We start from the raw sequence: 22,277 nt of genomic DNA, 5'->3' as shown, positions 1-22,277 counted from the left end.
TGTCATCATAGAACCGACACAAAAGCAACACTCTCCTCAGAGATGCAGGGGGAAGTGTAAATGCTCATAGGATCTAGCATCCTTCCAGCCCACTGCTCTCTGAGCAGCCTCAGGAGCTGGGGTTACCATGACCTCTAGGTATTTCTGTGGCCCTCGTCGCCATGGTATCCTGCCTGGCTGGGTACCATTACTGGAGCCTTTATATTAAACTGCCTACGAGTGCTCCAAATCCTCACAGTCAGTCTTTCTGGTGGAGGCAATCCCTGGTTCTGCTAAGCCGCCCTTGGAATGCTGTTACCAGGAGAGCTTCAGCGCTGAGGCTCTGGAATGCTGATTAATGCTGGTCTTTTGCAGGCCCCAGCCTGTCTGAAGAAAAGAGCAAGAGGGGGAGACAGAAAAATATGTTGTTGAAGTGCTGCTATTTCAGTAGAATACAATGGAAACAAATAACAGCCCCTCAGGAGGAGCCAATCAGCACTCCGGGCCTTCGCCTCAGGACAGCGAAATGCTGTTTCTCATCTACTTTGCCCTTTCTTTTTTCCCAACCAAAGGGAACATTCTTTACCCAGGCCACCCCTTCAGGGACAGGATCTGGATTCCATAAGGCAGTAAGCCTACAGTGCACTCTCCTAATAGTGCTGGGTAGAGTACAGCCCTCAGCACAGCTATAAACGGCAGCGTAGGCAGCTTAGGAGGGGGCCGGAACCTTAGGGTATGTACCCGGGTACGTATCTGACATGGTTCTCTACACACCCAAGCAGCGCTCCCCCAGCTACACCGCTATTTTTAGCAGTGCAGTGTCCCGCTGCCAGAGCCTTTCCCCACCTCAGGGAAAGGCTCCAGCAACAGGGAAAGGTTGTGGCAGGGTAGAGGCAGCGGGGAAGAGCTCTAGCAGCTCCCCACTGCCGGAGCCTTTTGCCGCTGCCATAGCCTTTCACAGACACAGGTAGCCCGCTTTTCACTCTGACGTGTAGCTCCATACCCTACCTGCCACTGCCCGTGGTGTAGATGTACCTTCAGGGTGCCACTTCTAGGCCTGGCGCCTGGGCTACACCTAAAATGTAGGTCAACTCAGCTACTGTGTTTAGGAGTGTGAAAAACCCACACCCCAAAGCACCGTAGTTATGCTCTCCTTCCCCTCAGTGTAGATGCAGCTACATTCTTCTGTCAAGCTAGCTACCATCACTCAGGGAAAAACCACTTCCGTCATAAGCGGTAAGCTAAGCTATGGGTTTATGCCAGTCCCTGTAGTATAGACATGGCCCTATTGACAGCAGATGGCTGGGTCAGGCCCATATCATCCTTGGAGTATCTTAGGGCTGGTCCACACTTAGAAGCGGGGTCGAACTAGGGTACGCAAATTCAGCTACGTGAATAGCGTAGCTGAATTCGAAGTACCCTAGTTCGAACTACTCACCCGTCCAGACGCCGCGGAATCGAAGTCCGCGGCTCCAAGGTCGACTCCGCCACCGCCTTTTGCAGTGGTGGAGTACCGGAGTCGACCGCGGCGCTTCCGGAGTTCGAACTATCGCGTCCAGATTAGACGCGATAGTTCGAACTCCGAGAAGTCGAACTCACCGGGTCGACCCGGCTCGTAAGTGTAGACTAGCCCTTAGTGTCTCTAAAAATTCAACCCCCCTCTTCCCATCAGACATGATCAATGCTTGAGCTTCCACCTGCTCCCCTTCACTATAGAAATTATGTGTCCAGCCACACAAGAGGGAGGGGAAGAAAACTTCACCCAAGAAAATCAGAGGGTTAAAAAAAATCTCCAGATACAATTAAATGCTTTTTACTGTATAACTAATCTGTCAAACTCACTGCTACAAGATGCGGAAAGAGCTTTGGACGATCAGATATTTGAACAGAATTAGATATTAGACCAACTTCATCATGCAGTTTCATTAGATATTATACAAATGTAGAAAGGATATAAACCCTCATGCTTCAGGCTATAAGCCAACCCATAACTGCTTGAGGCCAGGAAGGAACTCCCCCCATGACAATATTATTGCATATCTGTTTCTTACGAAGGTTCTACTCCTTCTTCTGAAGCACCTGGTTGAACACTGTCAGAAACGGGATACTGGACTGGTTGAACCATTGATCTGATCAGATATGGTGTTTGTCTAACATTTGGCTGGCCTTTATTCAAAGAACCCTACGCATATGAAAAATATGGAGGATCCACACCAACCTGCAGTCAAAAGAGAAACTGGTAATGGCTTCAAGAGTTATTCTCTGTTTCCTGGACTCCCCAAGATAACATGACTGAATTCAAATGTACAATATTCTCCCACCCACACTAATAATTCCAACTGGCATTTGTGTTTAAGTCCTGTTCACTTCCCAAATGGAGCACTTCTTTCTGAAATCACTTTGATGGCTGTTGAATTTATGGACCCTGATTCCTATTCCCATTTTATGAACTGTCATCTTTTTTGATGCCCTGGGATTTTACATCCATGTGTTCTCTATCCGGGAAAAAGCTAGATAAATGAATACAGCCGCTACTAATGAAGGAATAATGTGGTTTACACAAAAAATGCCAAGTTTTGGTGGGAAATTTTATAAACCGTTGGTTTGCTTTGTTTTCATAAACGTTTCCTGTACATTTCCCACCAACCCCCCCCCCCCCCAGTTTTTCAACAACTTTTCACTTTTCAAAACTGTTTATGGGACTGTTTTTTGGTTTAAAAAAAAACAGGTTTGGCATTCTGAAAAATTTAATCAAAAATATTTTTTTCCTGTAAAAATTTCCATGTACACCGAGACCACTGTACACTGCTTTGTTAGCACGAACGAGCCTTGAAGTGGGAGTTAATAATACATTCACACCCACCATTAAGGCCCCTTTAAAGTAGCTGGACAGCGTAAACTGGCCTTAGGGCTTGTCTTCATGGTGGAATAATGCGCTGTACAGGGGTGTAATTTCTAAAGCACACTAACCTAGAGCATTAATTGTTCCATGTTGATCCTACTGGTGTGAACTAAAGGTCTCCTAGTGTGCTTAATGTAGTGCTGTTCCAAAGAGCATTATGTTAAAATGCACCAGCAGGGTCTACATGGACTAATTAATGTGCAACATGTTAGTGTGTTTTAGACATCACACCTCTGTCAGCACATTACCCCCGTGTGCAGACAATTCCTTAGCATAAATGAGAATCAAGCCCAGTGGGTCTCCTTACATGCTTAAAATTAGGTCTCGTCTACACACAAAAGTCGTACTGATTTAACTATAGCAGTGGCATGAACATGGTGCACTGACTAGCATGTATTCCGTCACATCAGTATAAAGGGGCCATATACCAGTATGGCTTATTCCTATGCAGGAAGAGGAATAAGCTGTACCAGTATATGGCCTTGTCTACACTTGAAACATTTGCCGGTATTGTTATACTCAGGTTAACCATCTCTAAAGGTAAGGTAACTCCCTTCTCTTCATGTACCAATATATATCTATGCCTGTAGCTGTAATTTTCTCTCCATGCATCTGTAGAAGTGGGTTTTTTACCCATGAAAGCTTATGCCCAAATAAATCCGTTAGTCTTTAAGGTGCCACTGGACTCCTCATCTCTAAAACATCTATTACAATTCTTACTGCACAGATAAATTGCTTATCTCAACTGAAGCCCTCTGGTGAATGGCTCTAGTCTAGAGAATTGCAAAGCTTTACTACTAGGTATGTTACATAGCTAGTGATTCTTGACTTTATTATTTAAAAAAAAGCTGATCATTTTAAGTTTGAACTAAACTACTTAGTATGTTTCTATTACTGAGCGGGCATCAGGAACATTCCTTTGACATTAATCTACTGAAAAAAGCCTATTTGCCTGATGCTTTTATCTGTGATACATTTCATATGATTTGTTTTTATTGTGAACAAACTTTATTCAAAACAGGACCCTGGCTGCAGTTCCAGAGCCCGCATAAGTGGTCCTACTAGTGAATATAGGTGCTGTTGGAGTGGAAAGCAAAGGCTATCTAAGTGAGATCATGCGAGGAGATGTACAGACACTGCAGTCAGCAAACTGCCTCACAAATAAAAACAACCACCTCAATCAGCTGCCAGAACTGTGCATAAATCAGATGCTAGGGGGAAAAAAAGAAAAAAGGAACTGGTTCAGAGAGGATTTGTGTCAAGGAAAAGCCTGTAACATCAAAGGCAGTTTTGCTATCACTAGCTCACAAGTACAAGATAAAAGGGAGTAGATTCTCATTGCAAAGTACTTGGCTACGTGCACTCAGCAGGGAGGTACAGCAGAAATGCAATCAGCTCCCCAGCATGAGTGTGTTGAGAGGCACAAGGCCAAGTGATTGCTGACCCATGGATGTGCCCTTATTAGAATATAATACACAAGCTCTGAGGTGCTGGATTGCTGTGACAGACTCGCCTGTTTCTCCCTCCGCAAGGCGTAGCACACACCAGACCAAATGTGTCAAGGTGGCGGGAACAACTCAAGTCCCAGCTGGCTAAAGAACGGGGAGCCAGGCAACTTCAAACACATCTGGTTTGGACTGTGGTTCAGGAGTGAGCCAGGGTCTCGCTCGCAGGCAGAGAACACACTGGATAGGGCACCAGCCTTCCCTGAGCTGAGCCCAAAACTGGCTGAAAGGTTGCCCTTGTCCTAGAAATAGCAAGCTACTGTTTGCCCACATTTAACCAAACCCAGGGAGGGTCTGGCCCTGACAGGGTTAATTCACTCCCTATGATCCTCCAGGGAGAACTACAAAGCCTGCTCACCGTTAAGGGAGTGCTCAAGAGACACAAGCTGATCATTTGAAAGGCCACATAGCCAAGGCCTTCCATCTCCGTGGGGATATTTAGAACAGGGCAGGGCAAAGCACGGCGAAATGTAGCATAGGGACCAGCCCTGGCAGGCAGGGAAAGGAGCTGTAAACACAAGGTTCCCATCCCATCCCAATTTCCTGTCCTGAATGGCTAGGAGTCTGCAGGCTTTCTCAGGAACACAAGTGGTTTGACTTGAGGCAGGAGTGTGTTATTAATCAGTGAGTAACCACAGACAGGGCACATCAGAGCTTTAGTGGCGGTAAACTGGAGACAACAGGCAAACTCAATTAGTACCCAATGCAACCTTTCAATATTTGTTCCTATTATGACAATCTAGGGTTTAAGGTCAAAATGTAACTTATTCCTTCGGGTATCAACATTCCCTGGCAGTTCTCTGTCGCACTGCCTAGTAGCCTGCAGGCCCAGTGCTGCTGCTCTGTGTTACCCCCAAGCCAGCACCGCACTCTCTATTACCCTGCAGTCCCTAGCACCGCACTCTCTGTTGTCCTGCAGCACTGCTACCCTGAGCCAGCACTACATTTTCTATTGCCCTGCAGTCTCTGGTTCCCCTGGCCCACTATGGACTGCCCGTCTACCATTTCCTCTCTGGGACCCGCCCGCAGCCTCTTACGCCCCCTTCAATTTCCTCTCCCCACACTTTTGGAAATTCCCATGATGGAACACGGCAGCGCTGCTAGCAGATCTCCAAGCCCATGCCCATCTATCATGGCTATTGTATTTCTCTGGAATTGCCTGGAGGCTTTCAGCCACTGCAGGGCGAAGAACCACTCAGGATGATTAATTCCCTGGCTAGTGCTTAAGTACTGGACATGCTCTACTAATTGTAGCGTTTCACAGTGGCCCATCACTACAAACTCATTATAATAAGGTCCATCACAACTCACACAGCCAAATGGGCTTTTGCCATATCTCCCCCACCTCCGTTGTTTATCTTAGGATTCAACAAAGGCTTCCATAAAAAATATTAAATACCAAACACGCAATGGACTCAGAGGGCAAATCCAAAATCCCTACCGGGAGCCAGATTGAGAAGCTCCCAGCAGGGCAGACTTTCAAAACAAAGAGCAAGATTTTAGATGTGGGATGCTCATTAAAGGCCATTGGAGTCCTGCAGCCAAAATCTTGTGGAAGGCTCAGAAATGGCTGTCCTGCTAACTGCATTTCTCATGCATTAGGGAGCTGTGAGAAGGTCCTATTGTCATGTGGATTGAAAGCTGCAGGATATGGGACTGGCTGCCCTACTTACAGATTGATAATGGGCATCTTGTTCAAGCCAGGGCTCAGAACAAACAGGAGCTTAATCATGACCCTGTTTGTCAAATCAAGACAGACACGCTACTGGTTTCAAGTGCCGGGGATTTTTGTTTCTCTCTAATTCTAGTGCTACAGCGACCCCAATACCACATGGGATGGCGTTCCTGTCACTGCATCTCAGCTATGAAATGCACAGGGAGAAAGATCTGTCAGGTCAACTACCAAGCATGAAAGGAATGGGGCAAGGGCCAAGCTCTGGTTCTCGGCTACTCACAGACAGGTCCCGATGACTCCAGTGACACATGGAGCCAGGTGAGTGCTGTCCAGCAGGGCAGGGGCACTTTAGCCCGTAATGCCATATTGATGGGCCACACGCTCCCACTAACCAAGCTGCTCAGGGTACAAATCAAGTTTTAACTACTCTTCTTAAAAAATCTTTTGTATCTTGCCCTGCCCTGCCCCGCCCCACCTCACCCCTGCCATGAAATCCAGCCTCTGACATTCTGGCCAAGCTGGGAAATGCCAGCGGAGCCCACAGAAATGTGCAGTTCCAAATCTGGTAAGGTTAATTTGTAACTGCCATCTTGCTGCTAAAGGAGTGTGCTGCAGTCGGTAGTCAGGCTTGGGAGCCAGGAAACCTGGGTTCTATTTCTGGCTTGTCCACTGATGCGCTGTGTGACTTCAAGCAAGTCCACTCTCGCCTCCCATGCTGGTCTATCTTGTCTACTTACATGATAAGCCCTTGGGGGCAGCGACTGTATCTCACTGTGTGTCTGTATAGTGCCTGGAATCTCAGCTGAGACCGCTCGGTGCTACCATTGTGTACTACAAATAAAATCAAGCCATCGCATATTCTTCTCCAACCCTTCCACCAGCTCCCGGCAATCTCAGCAGTGCCCGGAAGAGACCACCCTGTCTTGAGTGAAGAGGCAGCTCAGATTCCAGGCTAGCTTAGCTTCAGATCTCTCTTGAATGATGCCAAGTAATGTTGGGCAGTTGATAATATGGAGTCCTGTCATGGGATGTCAGACCTGAGACCCATCAGAGTCAATTTATGTAAGACCTCAAAATGAGCTGGGAAGGGAGTCTGGGAGATAGCATCATGAATCTACTGTTCATTCCCTAACTAGCCCTCTGCACCCCACTGCCCCCAGCCAGTCAAACCACACCCCTAAGGAAGCTGTGTCCATGGTAGAATTTCCCACCATTCTACCAGTGTGTGCCTACATGACACCGTGGTTAAAGTGGCGCCCGTCTGTCTACAGCAGCATTCCCACTGTGACTGCACCGACGGTAACGCTCGCATGCACAAGGAACAATTAACCCTCACTGAGGTGGTGGTTGTAACTCCCCCTGCAGCTGAACGTTAAAGAGAGTCCACTACGTACCTTGTGCCCGTGGCGCGACTGCCCAAAGAGAATCTCAGACGCATCTGAACCATCGAAGCGCCTGTCGGGAGGCAGGCTTGCTTTTGCCAGGGACACCAAGGTGGGGAAAATGTCTGTGGTGCTGGAGCAGAGAGGAAGCTTTCATTAAAACATGAAATTAAAATCATTAAAATCCCATCCACACCCCTGAGCTTGGAGCAAAAGAAGTTGAGCCTGTCCCCAGCGAGCCCTTCCCAGGCCTAACAGTAATGTCGGGGCCCTCTGGGCCTGGATGCTGGGGGAGCGCTGGAGTTCAATCCTGCCGCTTATCAAAGCTAATGGCACTTGTGAGTAAGGGCACCCATCCAAGAAGCCTGCCAGAATCCCTAGCCTCGGCGTATTTAATGAAAGAGCCCTGGTAACGTGAGGCACAGCTTGCTGTGGGCATGCTCTGTACGGGAGACGCAATTGCCTTATATCCCATATTGATTAGCATATTTTTAGGATAGTGAGTACATGTGCATGAGAAGAGCCAGCACGTCTTACACAAATCAGTCTGCCAAAGGACACAGCAGCTGGAAAGAGCTCAGAGGCCCCCAGCGACAGGACAAGCTGAACAATTTCACTACTAAAATATGGGAGAATGGGTCAAAATGGGCTTTGCCCAGCACAACGGGGCTGGAGCTGCTAGGGAACATGGTTTCTCCAGAGGCATTTATTGGGCTTCCTCACCTCTGTACAAGCTAAGCACCGCACTATCCTCAATCAATTTGTCCGCACCTCACTCACGTGATGGAGACCCATGGTCACACAGAGTGTCTGTGGCAGAGATGCTCCCTAGGGCAGGGAGGGTCTTTTTGTCCTGTGTTTGTACAGCACCTAGATGCTACCACAGTACACACGATAATCAGGTGGGATTTGAACCCCAATTCTCCCAAGTGCTAGGCCGCACCCTAACTCCTAGTTCATCCTCTCTGCTGGCACGGCTGAGCATCTCCTGCCAGAAAGGAACACAGAAGCACACAGAGGAATCCTTTGGGCCTCCAGGTTCTCGGATACCTGGGAGTCCACATCAAAGAGGAAGCTGGCCAGAGATACTGCAGTTGCGGCAGGGCCACATAACCCTTTATGAAGTCCCCCCGGAAGGTGCCAAGTTACCCTCTGAAGGGAAAGTGCTAACTCAGTCACTTTTCACTCCAGTCACAGCAGATCCTGTAACCTAGGAACATGTGGCCTCACTTATGCATCACACACCGGAGCCATAGAAACCAGACTGGAAAATGAGAGCAGTGCTGTTTTGTACACTTATACTGAAAAGCCGTCAGCATTTCCACCATCATCCTCTCTTTTCGGGGGTTTACAGCTCAGCCACAAAATACTGCTCTGGGCTAATTCTTGGTTACTCCATGTACTAAGCTCCTGCTAAGGGTGTGGCACACAGAGAGGAACAGGCATCCTGCCATCTAGGAGCTGCAACGTATAGACTCGTAAGGCCAGGAACGGGAAGGGCGAGAGTGTCTGTCTGCTGTTTGTGGACTGCAGCCAACTTTTAACGTGCTGATTGTACATGAACACGGTCTGATGGACTGAGCATGGGATTGGGACCAGGAACTCCTGAGCTCTTGGCTCTGCTACTGACTTCTTGTGCAGCCTTGGGGAAGTCATTTACACTTTCCAGGCCAAATTCACCACTGTCATAAGCAGGCACAACTCCAGTGAGATCAGGGGCAAATCCAGCTCTCTGCATCTCTGTTCCTCCTCATCTAACCCTCACTTTCTGTAGCTCTGTTTCCCTTCTAATCCTCCCAGTTGGTGGCACAAATATGAATGCACTCCCACAAGGGCCACGTATGATTCCTACGTCCTCTGGAGTGGACAGCCACCATGGCTGCCAGGGAGCATGAGCGTCAGGCAATCTAGGATGGTCAAAACAAGCTACGCACCGACTTTGGGGACAGATGTGTCCTCCCAGGGCAGCCCCCAGCCCCTTATAAAGGAAACAGGATGTCAGTATAGATCAGTGACATTCCCCAGAAATCCCTGGACCACGTGCACAAGGAGAGGAGAAACATTTCATGTTAAAAAGCACTTCAAGATCCGCAGATGAAAACAAGCAGGTAAGAACTCAGCAGTGTTCACGACCTGCTTCGGTAAGAAACACTGGGGCTTGGGGTTTTAAAGAGGGCTAAAAGAGTTAGGCCCTTAACTCCCACTGACTTTCCATGGTAGCTGGGAGTTTGGGACCCTATGAAAACTGTAGCCTGTGTTCCTTTGACTCCGAAACCTCTCGCAAGTAGCTTTGAGCAGGCCCCTTACGCTAGGCTCCCACAAGAGTTACAACAAGGCTGCGAGTGTCGGGGCACAGGGCTTCCATCGCTGGCGTGAACTAGCAGTGTGGATCAGCAATGAAAGCGCCTCTTTCATCAGCACATTCTCCTCCTCAGGGGTTTATTCTTGAAGCGTTAAAGGAGGTTGGATATAAGAACAGATAACTCCCAGCCTGGAACAGCAACCTGGGAAAGCCTCTTATCCCTTGCATGCCTAAGGCATCTGAACAGGGTGGTAACTCCCTGCTTGCTGGAAATCCAGAAAGGTCTCTGTCCCAGGGCCGGCACTTACAGACGTATGACGGAATTTGCCAGCGTGGGAAGAGTTCCTTCAGCCTCCTGGACCTCCAGGCAGCTGGGCTGAGCCAGGCGGGTAACACCTCTGTTTTAGGAAGTAAACATGAGCGGGGGGCAGGTTCCGCTGATCAGGACCCACTGGCAGGAGCTCCAAGTTCTGCTGCTGACTCCGTGCAATCTCAGGTAACTAGCTTAACCTGCATCTTAGCTTATCAGGCCTGCGGAAGGCAAAACAACCCTACAACGTCCCTGTCTCACAGAGGCACTGGGAGGTGGATTACTACTATTGTGCTTTGGGCTGGAGCAGAAGTGCCATGCCAAGCAGCAGTAGGACTACCAGGTATTCGGGGCCCAGGCCTGAACTCCTGACTCAACCAACCCTCCCACGGAAGTCAAGGAGCACGACTGGCCATAACGGGAGTTTTGCCTGAGTGAGCACTTCTGGCCTGGGCCCATTGGCACTATCCCAGTTGCGTGAGTTGGAGCAGAGGAACTTGATGCTCCTATTTCTCCGGCTGCCAAGAGACCGAGCGGCCACGCAACGCCGAGGAGAGCAGAAAGGCAGGCTCAGTCTAACGCCCTCTTCTAGAGGCTGGCTGATGGGTGAGGCAAGTGGGGAGGCTGTTAAATAAGTCAGGCTCCAAACAGAGAACACTCAGGCCCCATCGCCGAGGGAATCCCACCCAGGCCAACAAGGTTCCATCAACCTAGCGACAGTTGCTAGGGGAGGTGGGGTTCCTACACCAACGGAAAACCCCCTTCCGCTACGCTGCCACAACGCCCGTAGTGTAGACATGGCCTATGGCTCCCATTGAGCCGACCCCGAGGCTGCCACCTGCCTGCAGCTCCCCTACGGGCCAGGCAAGCGGCACCTCTCAGGATCTGGCTCTTAGCATTACCTCTTAGAACAATTTCAAACCATTATGCCAAAAATAGGTTGGGAACAGCAGCCAGGCTGGTGGAAATGATCAGAGACTCAGTGCTGGAAAGGGATTGTGTAAGGGGAGAAAAGAGGGATATGTGACAGGGGCACATCAGACCCACTGGCCATGCTAGAAACACCTACATTTCACCCAGTCACAGCTCCTAACCATGGTCCCAATTCTGCAAAGGGACCTTCATGGCCTCACAGGCAGATGCCTTTGCAGGATGATTTAATACTTACACAGGAGTGCTCACAGGGCCCCATCATGCTAGGTCCTGGGCAACCTCATAAAACTCTGCTCCAAAGAGTTTACAGTCTAAACTCTGGGCTGGTGCAATGTGTCTTGAAACCACACACAGGTGTGGGGTTATTCCATAACACAGCTCAGGCTCACCCAGTTTGGTGGGCCTTGAATGGGAGCCAAGCTTTGAGTTCGTTATCGCCCTTATTCCTGCGCTCTGTGTTGCATGTGACACTGTGACTCCAACTCTTGCTGTCAATCTCTTTCCCCATCCCCCTGTGAGCAGTCTCCCCTGTGACTGGCTTTTGATCATGAAGATTTCAGAGTTCTCCGGGGGTATCACGTTCCAGCATCCCCTGCAGATCACAGATGTCAGGAGGTTTCATGCTGTAATAGAACCTTTGATGACAATTCATCTTTCCTGTCAATGTTCCAGGTCTACAGCTCTTTCTTAGCTGGTATCTCTGGATTCAGAGTTTGCTGACGGCTGAGCTGGGAAGACACGAGCTGGACGTGCATATCAAGGGAAGAAGAGACTTCTAAGCCTGTTGACAAAACTCCAGCCATGAACCGGTCCCCGGCCAGGCCAACCAGCATAAATACACTGCAACAACTCTGCCTGGGGTCAGCTCGAGACTGAAAGGGTTAACAATTTGCACTTAAGCTCTTGTGTCAAGTTACCTTGGGTATTTTGAAGGTGCCTGCAACCAATATAAGGGATGGCACCTCCTTCCCTGGGATGGCAACATCCAAACCTCAAAACTCACTTCCTTGGCTAAGAATCAGTGCTGCTGTTCCTGACAATTTAGTACATCTCTCTAGGTGAATGTGCATTTGCGACCTTCCAAGAGCTGGGTGAAGGCGAATGTGGTGCAAGAGGATGAATCTAAGAAGTAAAGCTGGGAAAACATGGCAGCACTAAAAGAGGAAGATGCTTTTGCCTACATAGCAAACACTCATAAGGAGACCTGTGGGTAAATAAAGCCATTCAAACTTTCAACACTGGAAGTTCTGACACGACAGGTATTGCTTCCAGCTCATTGTATGGCAAGAACCAGGATGGAATATTTTTTCAAAAATCAATGAAGCAGAGCAGCAAGTAGCTCACAAGGATCCTAGATGACATCACAAGAGTAAAAGTCTCTCTCTTTAAATCCACCTCAAACCATATTTTGCTGATGAGACAACGTAGATGGCTATGCAGCAATAAACAGCTATTAAGCAAGATGCACACCTATCTCTGCAGAAAATACTGCAGAATAGCTTTGCTCAATCTGCAGAATTTTGCCAAGAGAGTGTGTAGTAAATGATGGTGCAATTTGCTTCTTATTCATCCCAGTGACCTACTTCAAGGCCCTACTTTTGACTAGTGAGGAGAATGGTGAAGGCACGGCAGGCTCTACTAGTTAAATATCATTAAGCAAAACAGTTAGACACGGCACATTTCAGTGGAAACAAGCTAGAAGCTGCACGTTTGCACTGGCACACAGGAGGACAGTGTGTGTAAAAGAACACAGAGTGCATCAGCATGTTTCTGTTCAGTTCTGACTTGCTTTCCATGGCTCTGTGCCCTGCTGTCCACTGACCTGGGCTTCCTGCAAGCTTCGCTCAGCACTGCTCTCCCCAGGATAGCCACACAGAGTACAGAAGCAGTGCAGGCCATTCCGAAGCCGGCCCAAGGAATTTGAAGGCGCTTCTACCGTGTAATCCATAAAGGGTCCAACCCTGCTGGGCTTATGCAAGCAAAATGCCCATATCAACGTAAATGGGAGCTTTCTGCACGCAGAGGTTGCAGGATCAGATCTTTAAGAGATTACACTCCATGTGCACCTCCAAACATCACCCCACAATGGCCTTCTGCATCACCATCGTTTGAGGGTGAGGGGCAACCTTCATCCACAGAGAGATTTTTCAGTCACACAAAAATGCTGCTTGGCTTCTTCCCCAATGGGAGCAAAGCCTTTACCCTGACTGCTTTAATTGGGGCTGGACATTTCACCCCATGCACCTTCCTCCTGCACTCAGATCCATCGCTCACAACTCCACAGGAACGCTCCATCTCCTCCCTGCTGGGATCTGCTCCGAACAGCATGCAGAGTCTTTCCCAGCACCATGTAGCGCTGGTTGCATTAGCAGCCCTGACGGAGAGACTGGAGCGCAGCCAAGCTAATATAAAGGCGTGTCTCTTTCACAATGCAGCCAGCCGCTTGCATTTCCTGGGCTTGGCGTGTTGCATCCTCCCTTCCTTCAGGGTGATCATTTCAGGTGGCGCCTACGCTCTCCAATGCCAGTTGGGATCACAGGAACAAGAGATCGGAAAGACCCATCTGGACAGCCCTTGGGACTATGCCCTTTCCAGGGCAGGGGACAGCAATACATGGCATGCTGCACAGACGTTAGCTAATGAATCTCGGCCACACCTCTGTGCAACGAAGAAGGTTTAACAGGAGGATGAAATGGTGGTGAAGAAGGACTGAGGCCAACATTTCCAAAAGCATCCACTAATTTCTGAATGCCCAGCTCGGATGAGCTGCTTTATTCATCAGCCTGAGACACTGAGTGCCTTGTTTTCAGATGTTCAAAGCACTCACATCTCCAGCAGGAGTAACTAAATCTCAGTATAAGGCCCAGGGGAGGAGAGTTAATTCCTGCACCAATCTGGGGTGGGCACAGGGATTGATGGGGAGCGTAGCTAGTGAGAACCCTATCCTGGGCCTGACAAGTGTCAGCTCAGCCTGCAGCACAGGTCAGAATAGCCACAAAGGCTGCTAATTTCCACTCTGATTGCAACATGCCACACCATGCCCCCTACCCTGGGGCTCCTGCAGTCAGGGGAGAGTAAAAGTCCTGGACACAACAGCTTTACATCTACTAGGGGATTTACAGTTGCCTGGACTGGGACTCAGGAGACACCAATTCAATTCCTGGCTTTGTCACAGACTTCCCGTGTGACCTTAGGCAAGTCACTTAGTCTCTCAGGGCCTCAGTTTCCCCTCTGTATAATGGGGAGAACAGCCCAGCCCTTCCTCGCAGGGGTGAGTGAGGATCATATCCATGTGCTTGGATGCCCCAGTGATGAGGGGCCCATAAGTACCTAGAGAGGCACCTAAAAGCAGAGGCCACAGCTGGAAAAGACTGCCTTTGGGTGTGGGCCCAGGCCCCAGGGTGAGCTGGGGCAAAAGTTCAGAGCAGCAGGCTGCACTACCTCTCTAACCTGAGAGAGGACACATTGGCAATGCAGCCGATAAGAGTGCTCGATCTCTGCCAGATTTCCTGGAGGTGGATTCCTATTGGTTTAATGACAGCAAAGAGAAATACGCTGCAGCACTGGGAAAACAAAGATGACCTTTCTGTGAAAATATCTGGATCAGATTCTGTAAGAAAGGCTGCTTCCAAAACAAGCTATCGAGGGATCACAGGACAGGCTAGGGGAACGGGATGGAATCCATTGCTGACATGTCATGGGGAAAAAGAAATCTGGACAGTAAACAACCTGCACAGTTTTGCGTGTGAGTGTCAGGTCACCGGTACAGAGCCCTTCCTGATTGGTAATGACAAAGCTTATCACCCACTCTTATCCGCCTGGTGGTCTCAGTCCCTAGCTGACTAGGGTGTCCCGCATTCTACGAGACACGAATCAGCGGCCTTGTCGGCAGTCCAGCCAGAGGCGCCTGCAAATAAGAGAGCCTGAGAAATCAAACTCTCCCATTACCCCTAGGGAAAATCTCTCCTGGAGGGAGAAGGCTGGCACTGCTGTAGTCTCTGCTACACCTTCCGTCCCTAAGGCTCCCAATGGTGTGCCTTTAACGAGCATGAACGTCAGGTATAAAACCCCACAGCCTCCCTGTACCCAATCTGTTAGACTGGCTACAAAATCCCAAGGCTCCACTTTGTTCAACATCATCGTATATATTCCCACTTTTCCTACAACTGTCCTGCCCTTTACCCCCAGTGTGTGATTGACATTCACTAATGCCCATTTATTGAGACGTTGATTTACGTCACCACCATGTGCGTCACCACCGGATGTGGCCGGTGAGTGGAGTTCCTTAAAGACAAGCCGTCAGCCCTTCACTTGCAACGGTCTGTGTCACACACTTGAAGTTATTTAAACCTCTTCAGAGTTTGTTGTCTTTAAATTTCCTTGTCCAACACTGACTCCCATCAATGCACAGGGGATAACTGGATGCAGGCCAGGCTAGAGGCACCAGACTTGTACAGTCCTGCAGATCTGCGGATTTAGGTCCACAGATATCTGCGGCCCAGGTTTGCAGATTGCGGATCAGATGCGGATACAACTCTTGCATCCGCGCAGGGCTCTGTGGATCTGGGCTCATGTCAGTCTAGTGACCGAGAACCAATAGCTCTGGGTGCCACGTTACCCCAGGCTCCAGACCAGAGCAGTTGCACTGTAGTGCTGTTTGCTGCCCCCAGCGTGGTCAGTGGGTTTCACAGGATAGTACCTAAAGCTGGATTGCCCACCCCTGGGGCTGTGCGAGACTGGAGAATTTCATCTTTAACAACAACAAAAATCTGGAACTGGGTATTTCTGAGAGCCTGCAAGTGCCCTTCAGCCCCCTCCTTCTCTAATCCAGCCACAACTGTGTGCCCTGAAACTCTGGCAGCTTCCTAGAGTTATCGCTGTCAAACCTGCTGGACTGGGTCTGGTAGATGTAAAAGCAGCAGATAATCCACAGTCTCTCCCTTCACCACTCAAAGCTGCAATGCATTCGCTAACCGTGATGTGGGCTTTACACTCTTTCCTAGAGCATCCAGTCCTGGCTACCCCTCGGCCCACCCCACGCCAGGACAGGGGACCAGGCCAGGCAAACAGTTGCTCTGATCAGTTGGATCACAACTTTTGTGTATAATCACAATTCCTTTCTTCCCTGTAAGGGGGATTAATCCTTGGAATGTTTTACCTCAGGCTGTCCTGGCAGCGTTCACCAGGCCGGCCCTCAATAAGAGAAGGACAAAGACTTGGATTCCACCAATGCCACACGATACACACTTCGCTCCAGTTTTACCCACAGCCCCGCTTGAGGTCAGGCAGGAACATCCTCCCCTGCAGGCACGCTGGCAGCGATCCTGGGTTTTCCTCCACCTCCCTCTGAGCCATGGAGCAAAGGCTCCTCTGTCAGGACCAAGCCGACAGATCGTGGTTTGCTTCCCCGTGTTTAAAGCAGAAATGCCAGCAGTTTAGTCCATGCCCTGAGAGCACATTACCTGCTGGGGGGAAAGACTATGGAAGATCCAGGCCTCCAGATGCAGGCTCCCAGTCCTGTGCTTAGACCATTAGACCTCACCTAGGGAAAACAAAAAAGTGTTGTCCTCCCACCTCAACAGTGCAGTGCTCGTCACGTTTGCAGGGATCCTGCCAGGCCAATAAGCCAGCGCTGGAACACGATGTCCCCCTTCCCAGGTCGTCTGCTTGGCTGCACTCCCACCTGGAAGACAGACAGGTGTACTCACAGTGGCCCTTCTGCACGGGAGCTTTTCATTAACCCAAACCTCTCCTGATACAAAGTAAAGGAATTATCCAGAGTCACGGATACCAAACAAATTACAAAGGAGGAGGATTGCATCGGAAATGTGAAGCTGTGTCAAGAAAAAAAAAATCCTGCAGCACAGTGAATTCAAAGAGTAGCTTTCTCCCAGCCCCCCAGTTTCTTTAGGATGAAATTCACCCTGGGCTAGCAGCAGACCCATGCATGGCTTAATCCTGTACATTTTGAGTCCTTCCAATGTTTGGGGGTTTTAAACGTACAGCGTTCTTTTTTTTAGAGAAGGAGAGAAGAGAAAAGTTAGCTGGATTTCCCACTTTTGCCCTTTTTAACAAAGATTTGGGGTTGGAAAATGGATTCGATGACCCGGAGGTCCCTCCCAGACTAATTACTTCTCATCTGTTTTGATGAGCAACAGAAAAATCGCAGAGCTAGTTTCACAAGACATGTAGCTGGGGTAACATTATTTCCATAAGCCTTTGATGTTGTGTGAGAACCTAACACACAGAGAAATGTTTAGCTTGCGGTTACTGCTGATTTGGTTTTGTTTCTATGTGCAGGCCTCATGGGCTGGCTAGAGGGGCGGTGTGTACATGCGTGTGTTTGTACAGTATCAACTGGAAACAACTCCAGTACATGAAAGCTGCACCCTCCAGATTGCTGAAGTATTCATACAAACACATACCTGCCAGGCCTGCACCTTTAAACTAAATCCCTTCTGACCACATCACAAACAATTTCCCTTACTCTTAATTACCCACTAGTTCATTTCCCAGCAAACCTGGGTCTACCTCTAGCAAGGGAGGAAATATAGTCCAGTGGTTAGAGCTCTAGCCTAAATAAGTCACCAGGACCAGATGGTATCACCCAAGAGTTCTGAAGGAACTCAAATATGAAATTGCAGAGCTAACTGTGCTTTGTACACTAATCTATGTCTTAAATCAGCCTCCGTACCAGATTTTTAATTTGACCCTCCATAGTCCAAATAAAAAGAGGCCCTTGTATTTTTTAAATAAGGTTTCGCTCGTACCAAGTTACAGCTGGGTTAACCGAGGCACAATAAGGTCAAGTGATTTGTATACAAACCCATAATGAGTCATAGCAGGCAGCAAGAGAGAGTCAAAGGAATATTCACTAGCTGTGCTACCTATACCACGTACTGTGGTGTGTTTAGTTACACAGGAAGCCAGAGCAGCCTTCTGACAGGCTCAGGGTGACATTTTCAGTAGTAAACACTACGCTGAAACAAAACAAAATAAAACAAAAAAATCCACGTGGATTTTTCTCAGTAATAAAGGTTGCACAAATGTGTGATGCCATCAAATTACAAAGGTCAAGGCTTTCTACAAAAACTTGACATGAAATAGAACAGAACATTCCCTTGCAAGTAATAACAAATCCATCCCAACAATAGGTCAAAAACTAGGACGTTTCCAGTGGGGAGACGGCACTGCTCCCCCTTTCAGTGCGACTCCCAGGCGAGGTACAAAACAGAGGGAACCGCGCCAGGGGGACACCATCCCCATATGCCTGGGAGGAGTGATGGTGGGTCCACTGCTTCCTTCCATAGCAAATTCAACACATCTCCAGCACCTCCTCCAATCCAGGGCGATGCAGCTGACACATGTCAGGGTTCCATTAGAGTACCAGCCCAACCAGGTTCGGGTGTAACGGCTAAGGGCCCAACCAGCCAGAGATGGGGAGACAGTTTCCCCAACGGTTTGGGGGCTGCTGCAGAGGAGAGGCAAAGTTTTTATTCTGCTGGACAGAGCTCACGGAGAGGGTGGGGAAAAGCCAAGACTGCAGTATTGCTATTCTCCCTCAGGAAGGGCCTAAGCTAAAGCCATCAAAGTCCCTGGAAAGACTCCTGGGATTTGGATCAGGGCCTAAGGAAAAGCCAGGTTGCTAGAAAAGTGCTTTCGTTAATTACCAATGCTCTTTTGTAAACTTGCCAGCTAGTTTCAGGCCTCACCCAACCCATATAAAAAGCCTTGTCACCACAGGAATGACACTCACAACACTGACAGCCTCCCTTGTTCCCCTAAACCTCTACCCAAAAAAAATCCCAAACACACCCTCTCCCAATCAGAGATTTGAGCCCAAAAAGGGAGAAGTAGCAGAGACACCATGAAGTCCAGCAGGGACTGATTTTATGTGGTAGGTGCTCAGGTACTGCAGTAATGGGCGGCAGTCTAGGACAGGCAGACAGATCACATACTCTGGGGATGTCAGCATAGGCAAACCACATCCATAAGAAGACAAAAGAGACCTGAGGCAATAGCTTGAGATGCTATAGAACAAAGATATTAGCGTCACACAAGCACTTTGAAATATCTATAAATATTCCTTTTTTGCATGAAGTTTAAGAAGAAACCTAGAGGGATTTTAAAAATCACTGCTCCTGACAGGTGTTGCTATATCCTTATGGAATCAGTCCCCTTTCTGTGAGGTCTGATCTGTAGGGTTGTCTGTGAGCAATGGGTTTCTAGCCCTGGTTTGTTCTTGTAGGGTTGCGAGTGGGTGCTAGGCTGTCTGTTGTTATCATAGGCTTGGTTGCTCATAGGTGTGTTGGGTTGTTGCTAAAGATTTATTTTTTTATTAGGTGAGAAGAGAATACAATCCCGATTTGCTGATTTTTGGGAGATGGAGAAGGGGAGAGAAAAAAAGTGATAAAAAAATAACCAAGCAAGAATGGCAAAAAGATGCAAGGAAGAGGGAGTACCCCTCGTTTGGCCGGCCAGCCCCACAGCCACCTTTTCTCGGAATCCCACATCAGTTTCCTCCAGGCCTCTACTATATTTGGAAGATGTCAGGAAACAGATGAGAAAAGAGATGCTGCCTCACTCCGCTGTCCCCTCCCCTTCCGTCCTGGAGCAAATGGGGAAATGTAACCCGACACACAGTCACAGCGCGTAACACAAGCAGAAGCGGGAAAAGCCTGAGTCATGCTGGAGACTTTTGGCTGCTTCTGTGTAAATAATCAAAGCCACCACACAGATGGCTCCACTGGAGACAGCAAACACTAAAACCCCACCTCCATGCAGTTAGATTTTAGGGCTTACGATGACACACACTTACAGGCCTGATTTCCAGAAACACAGGGCACCCTGAACCCCTACGGAAGTCAGTGGGAGCTCAGCACTTCCAGGACAATCAAATCCAAGCTCTAAAGTAATTCTCAGCACAGCCGAGCACAGGTCTCAGCCCGGGTCACCTCAAGAGCTGGGTGGACTTGAAGACCTTTTATATGCATCTCTCAGCATCCTTCCCTGTCAGGGCCAGATTATAGTTTTATATCTATCTAGAAGCTAAAGTATATCACACCATAGGCCCAGACCTAGGGGCTGTCATTTAAAAAATTATGTTTGTAGCTATTGTGCAATAAGAGAAAAGCTTGAAATATGAGCCATGTGTGAACAATACCTGCCTGAGTCTGCAGACAGCCTAAGACAATAGCTCCAAGAGGCGCAAACTTCTCCAGTCATCTGAAGGCTGCTGCTTCCATAAGAAGGGGTAAGGCCATGCATGGGGGAGGGGCCAGGAGGCTCCATGGGCATGTGTCCAGGGCCCCAGATTGCCTTAATTCAGCCAGGTGCCCCATGACATTTTGGGGAAACACCTGCCATTTAGTACTAGCTGGTCCACTCTAAAGGAAAGAAAATTGCTCTTCAGAAATTGGAGCTCTGCAGGTAAATCAATCCGTGGCAGAGCTGGTCCAGCAGTAGCCAGACAGCTGGGAGTGAACTCTGCCAGAGGCAGGGAAGTGTCCTCTCTCTCCCTTCTGCTTGGTGGCCAGATTTGAACAAGGGCCTTCCAGGAGCAGGTCCCTCCCAGCAGGTCACATGTGATGGCTACCAAGATGGTAACAGCATTGCGAGCAGCCTTGTCGGTTACCTCGTTGCCTTTGCCATGCCCCGGAGAATGGGCCCACGCTCCCTGCAAGCTCGCACTTCTGAGCCCAAGGGCCGTTGTCTCCTGGAGGAGAGAAAAAAAACCCTCTGTGAGTAACAGCCTGAGACAGACAAGTTGGACTGAAACACAGCGAACGAGTCAGACCATGAAGGCCATGGGAGAGAAGCCAGCCTCCGTCCCTAGGGCACAATCTCAGATCAGCTCCATCAAAAGGAAGCGTTACGCTGATTTTCACCTGGGAAACTGAGTGAGGATGGCCCAATCTCACACAGCTTCCATGGAGCAGATTGTCTGGTGGCCTCTCGGAATCGAGGGTGCTCCAGACAGAGCCCCCTGATGTTTGGGGGGAAGTGGGGAGCTGCTGCGGATGATATTTTCTCCCCACGGGGGAGCTCATAGGCCCTTTAAAGAGGCAACCAATCCCCTGCTCCCCTCCTCTGCAGTGCCTGACGGCTTTTTACCTCGGCAGGCGCCTGAGTGAGGACTGACTGAACGGCTGACAATGGAGGTTAGTTTCAAATAACAGGGCCATGTTTTCTCAAGGGGGCTGAGCTTCCACTCAGGAGACTGAGGGTGGGGGAGGGTGGATAAGAGCAATTTGGCGTTAATGAGCCGCAGAGCTGTTCCTGTCATCTGAATGGCAGTGAAGCAAGACATCCTCGTTAGGGAGGCGTCTCAGCAAGAGCGGATTTGGTTTTTTTAATTAACAGGGATTTGCGGTTTAATTTGTAGACACGGATGTCCAGGTTCATCCCCCCGCCTGAAGCGGGGCAGCCTGGGGAGGGTGGCGGGTGGGGAGATGGTTGGAAAACAAGTTGCCTGACAGAAGGGATCATCGCCGAGTCTGATGGAGCAGCACGGCCCTGTGAGGCCCAAACCTTTCCTATAAAGCAGGTGGGGGAGTCCAGCCTCCCTAGCAACCCCCCAAAGCGGGGGAGTCTGACCTATCTAGGCAAATTTACAGCCTCTCATCTGCACGGTGTCTGAGTGCCAGTGGACCAGCACCTCAGGCAGGGTCTGACCAACAGGAGAATCCAGAGGAAACTCTCTGGGGATCCCGGCCCCCATTCCCCACACACCCCCAATTTCAAGGGGGAGAGGAGTCCCTCAAGTTTCATGATGGGCCTGAGAGGCAGTTCCTTAGAGTAACCGTGTCGCTCTCAGTGGTGTCTCCTGGGTCTCACCAGAGGCCAGGCACCAATCAGCATTTTCCACAATCCAGTTTTGAGAATTGCTCTGGGCACGCAACGGACCAGACCGTCTCAGTCCATCTTGTGCCTGCAGCTCCCCTTGCCCATTGCTCCCCGTCTCCCTGAAAGCCCACTTGGCCAGGAGGGGTTTACTCCCCGCCCCCGGTATTCTGGATTACACAGGACTGTCCCGTGCTGGTTCGCCTTGCTCGACAGAAGGGCCAGGGAAGGGAACTCAACAAAGATGGCAGGGGGACGTGAGACAGGCAGGATAATAGGAATGGAAGAAACAAGACCCGCAGAGATCCTGCTCTTGGTTACACCGGTGAAACTCCGCTGACACCAGTGCCGCAGCTCCCAGTTCACACCAGAATAGCCGAGAGCAGAGCTTGACCTGTGGCTTTAGTACTGCTTAACGCAGATGAATACAAAGGAGCAGAGTTCATG

At 49.4% G+C, this 22,277-nt stretch overlaps 1 protein-coding gene across 10 annotated transcripts in view; it reads right to left on the bottom strand.

The window, feature by feature from the left end:
• ARSG (arylsulfatase G) overlaps window positions 1-22,277 on the bottom strand; it is an 80,056-nt gene that overhangs the window by 4,412 nt on the left and 53,367 nt on the right. For 6 of the 10 annotated variants that reach the window (XM_039500448.1, XM_039500447.1, XM_039500445.1 and 3 more), the window contains 3 exons: window positions 20,623-20,703; window positions 16,563-16,671; window positions 7,456-7,576 (listed from right to left, as the gene is read on the bottom strand). In XM_039500448.1, coding sequence (XP_039356382.1) covers window positions 7,456-7,576; window positions 16,563-16,671; window positions 20,623-20,703 — 311 coding nt within the window. Of the gene's footprint in view, window positions 1-236; window positions 367-7,455; window positions 7,577-8,166; window positions 8,432-16,562; window positions 16,672-20,622; window positions 20,704-22,277 lie in introns of all 10 variants that reach the window. The other 4 variants (XR_005588294.1, XR_005588295.1, XR_005588297.1 and 1 more) reach the window with 4 other exon arrangements.

This window comes from Mauremys reevesii, linkage group 15 (genome assembly GCF_016161935.1).
Source record: "Mauremys reevesii isolate NIE-2019 linkage group 15, ASM1616193v1, whole genome shotgun sequence".
Lineage (NCBI taxonomy): Eukaryota > Metazoa > Chordata > Testudines > Geoemydidae > Mauremys > Mauremys reevesii.
Note: the sequence above shows the minus strand (reverse complement) of the source record. Positions and strands in the feature narration are given on the sequence as shown.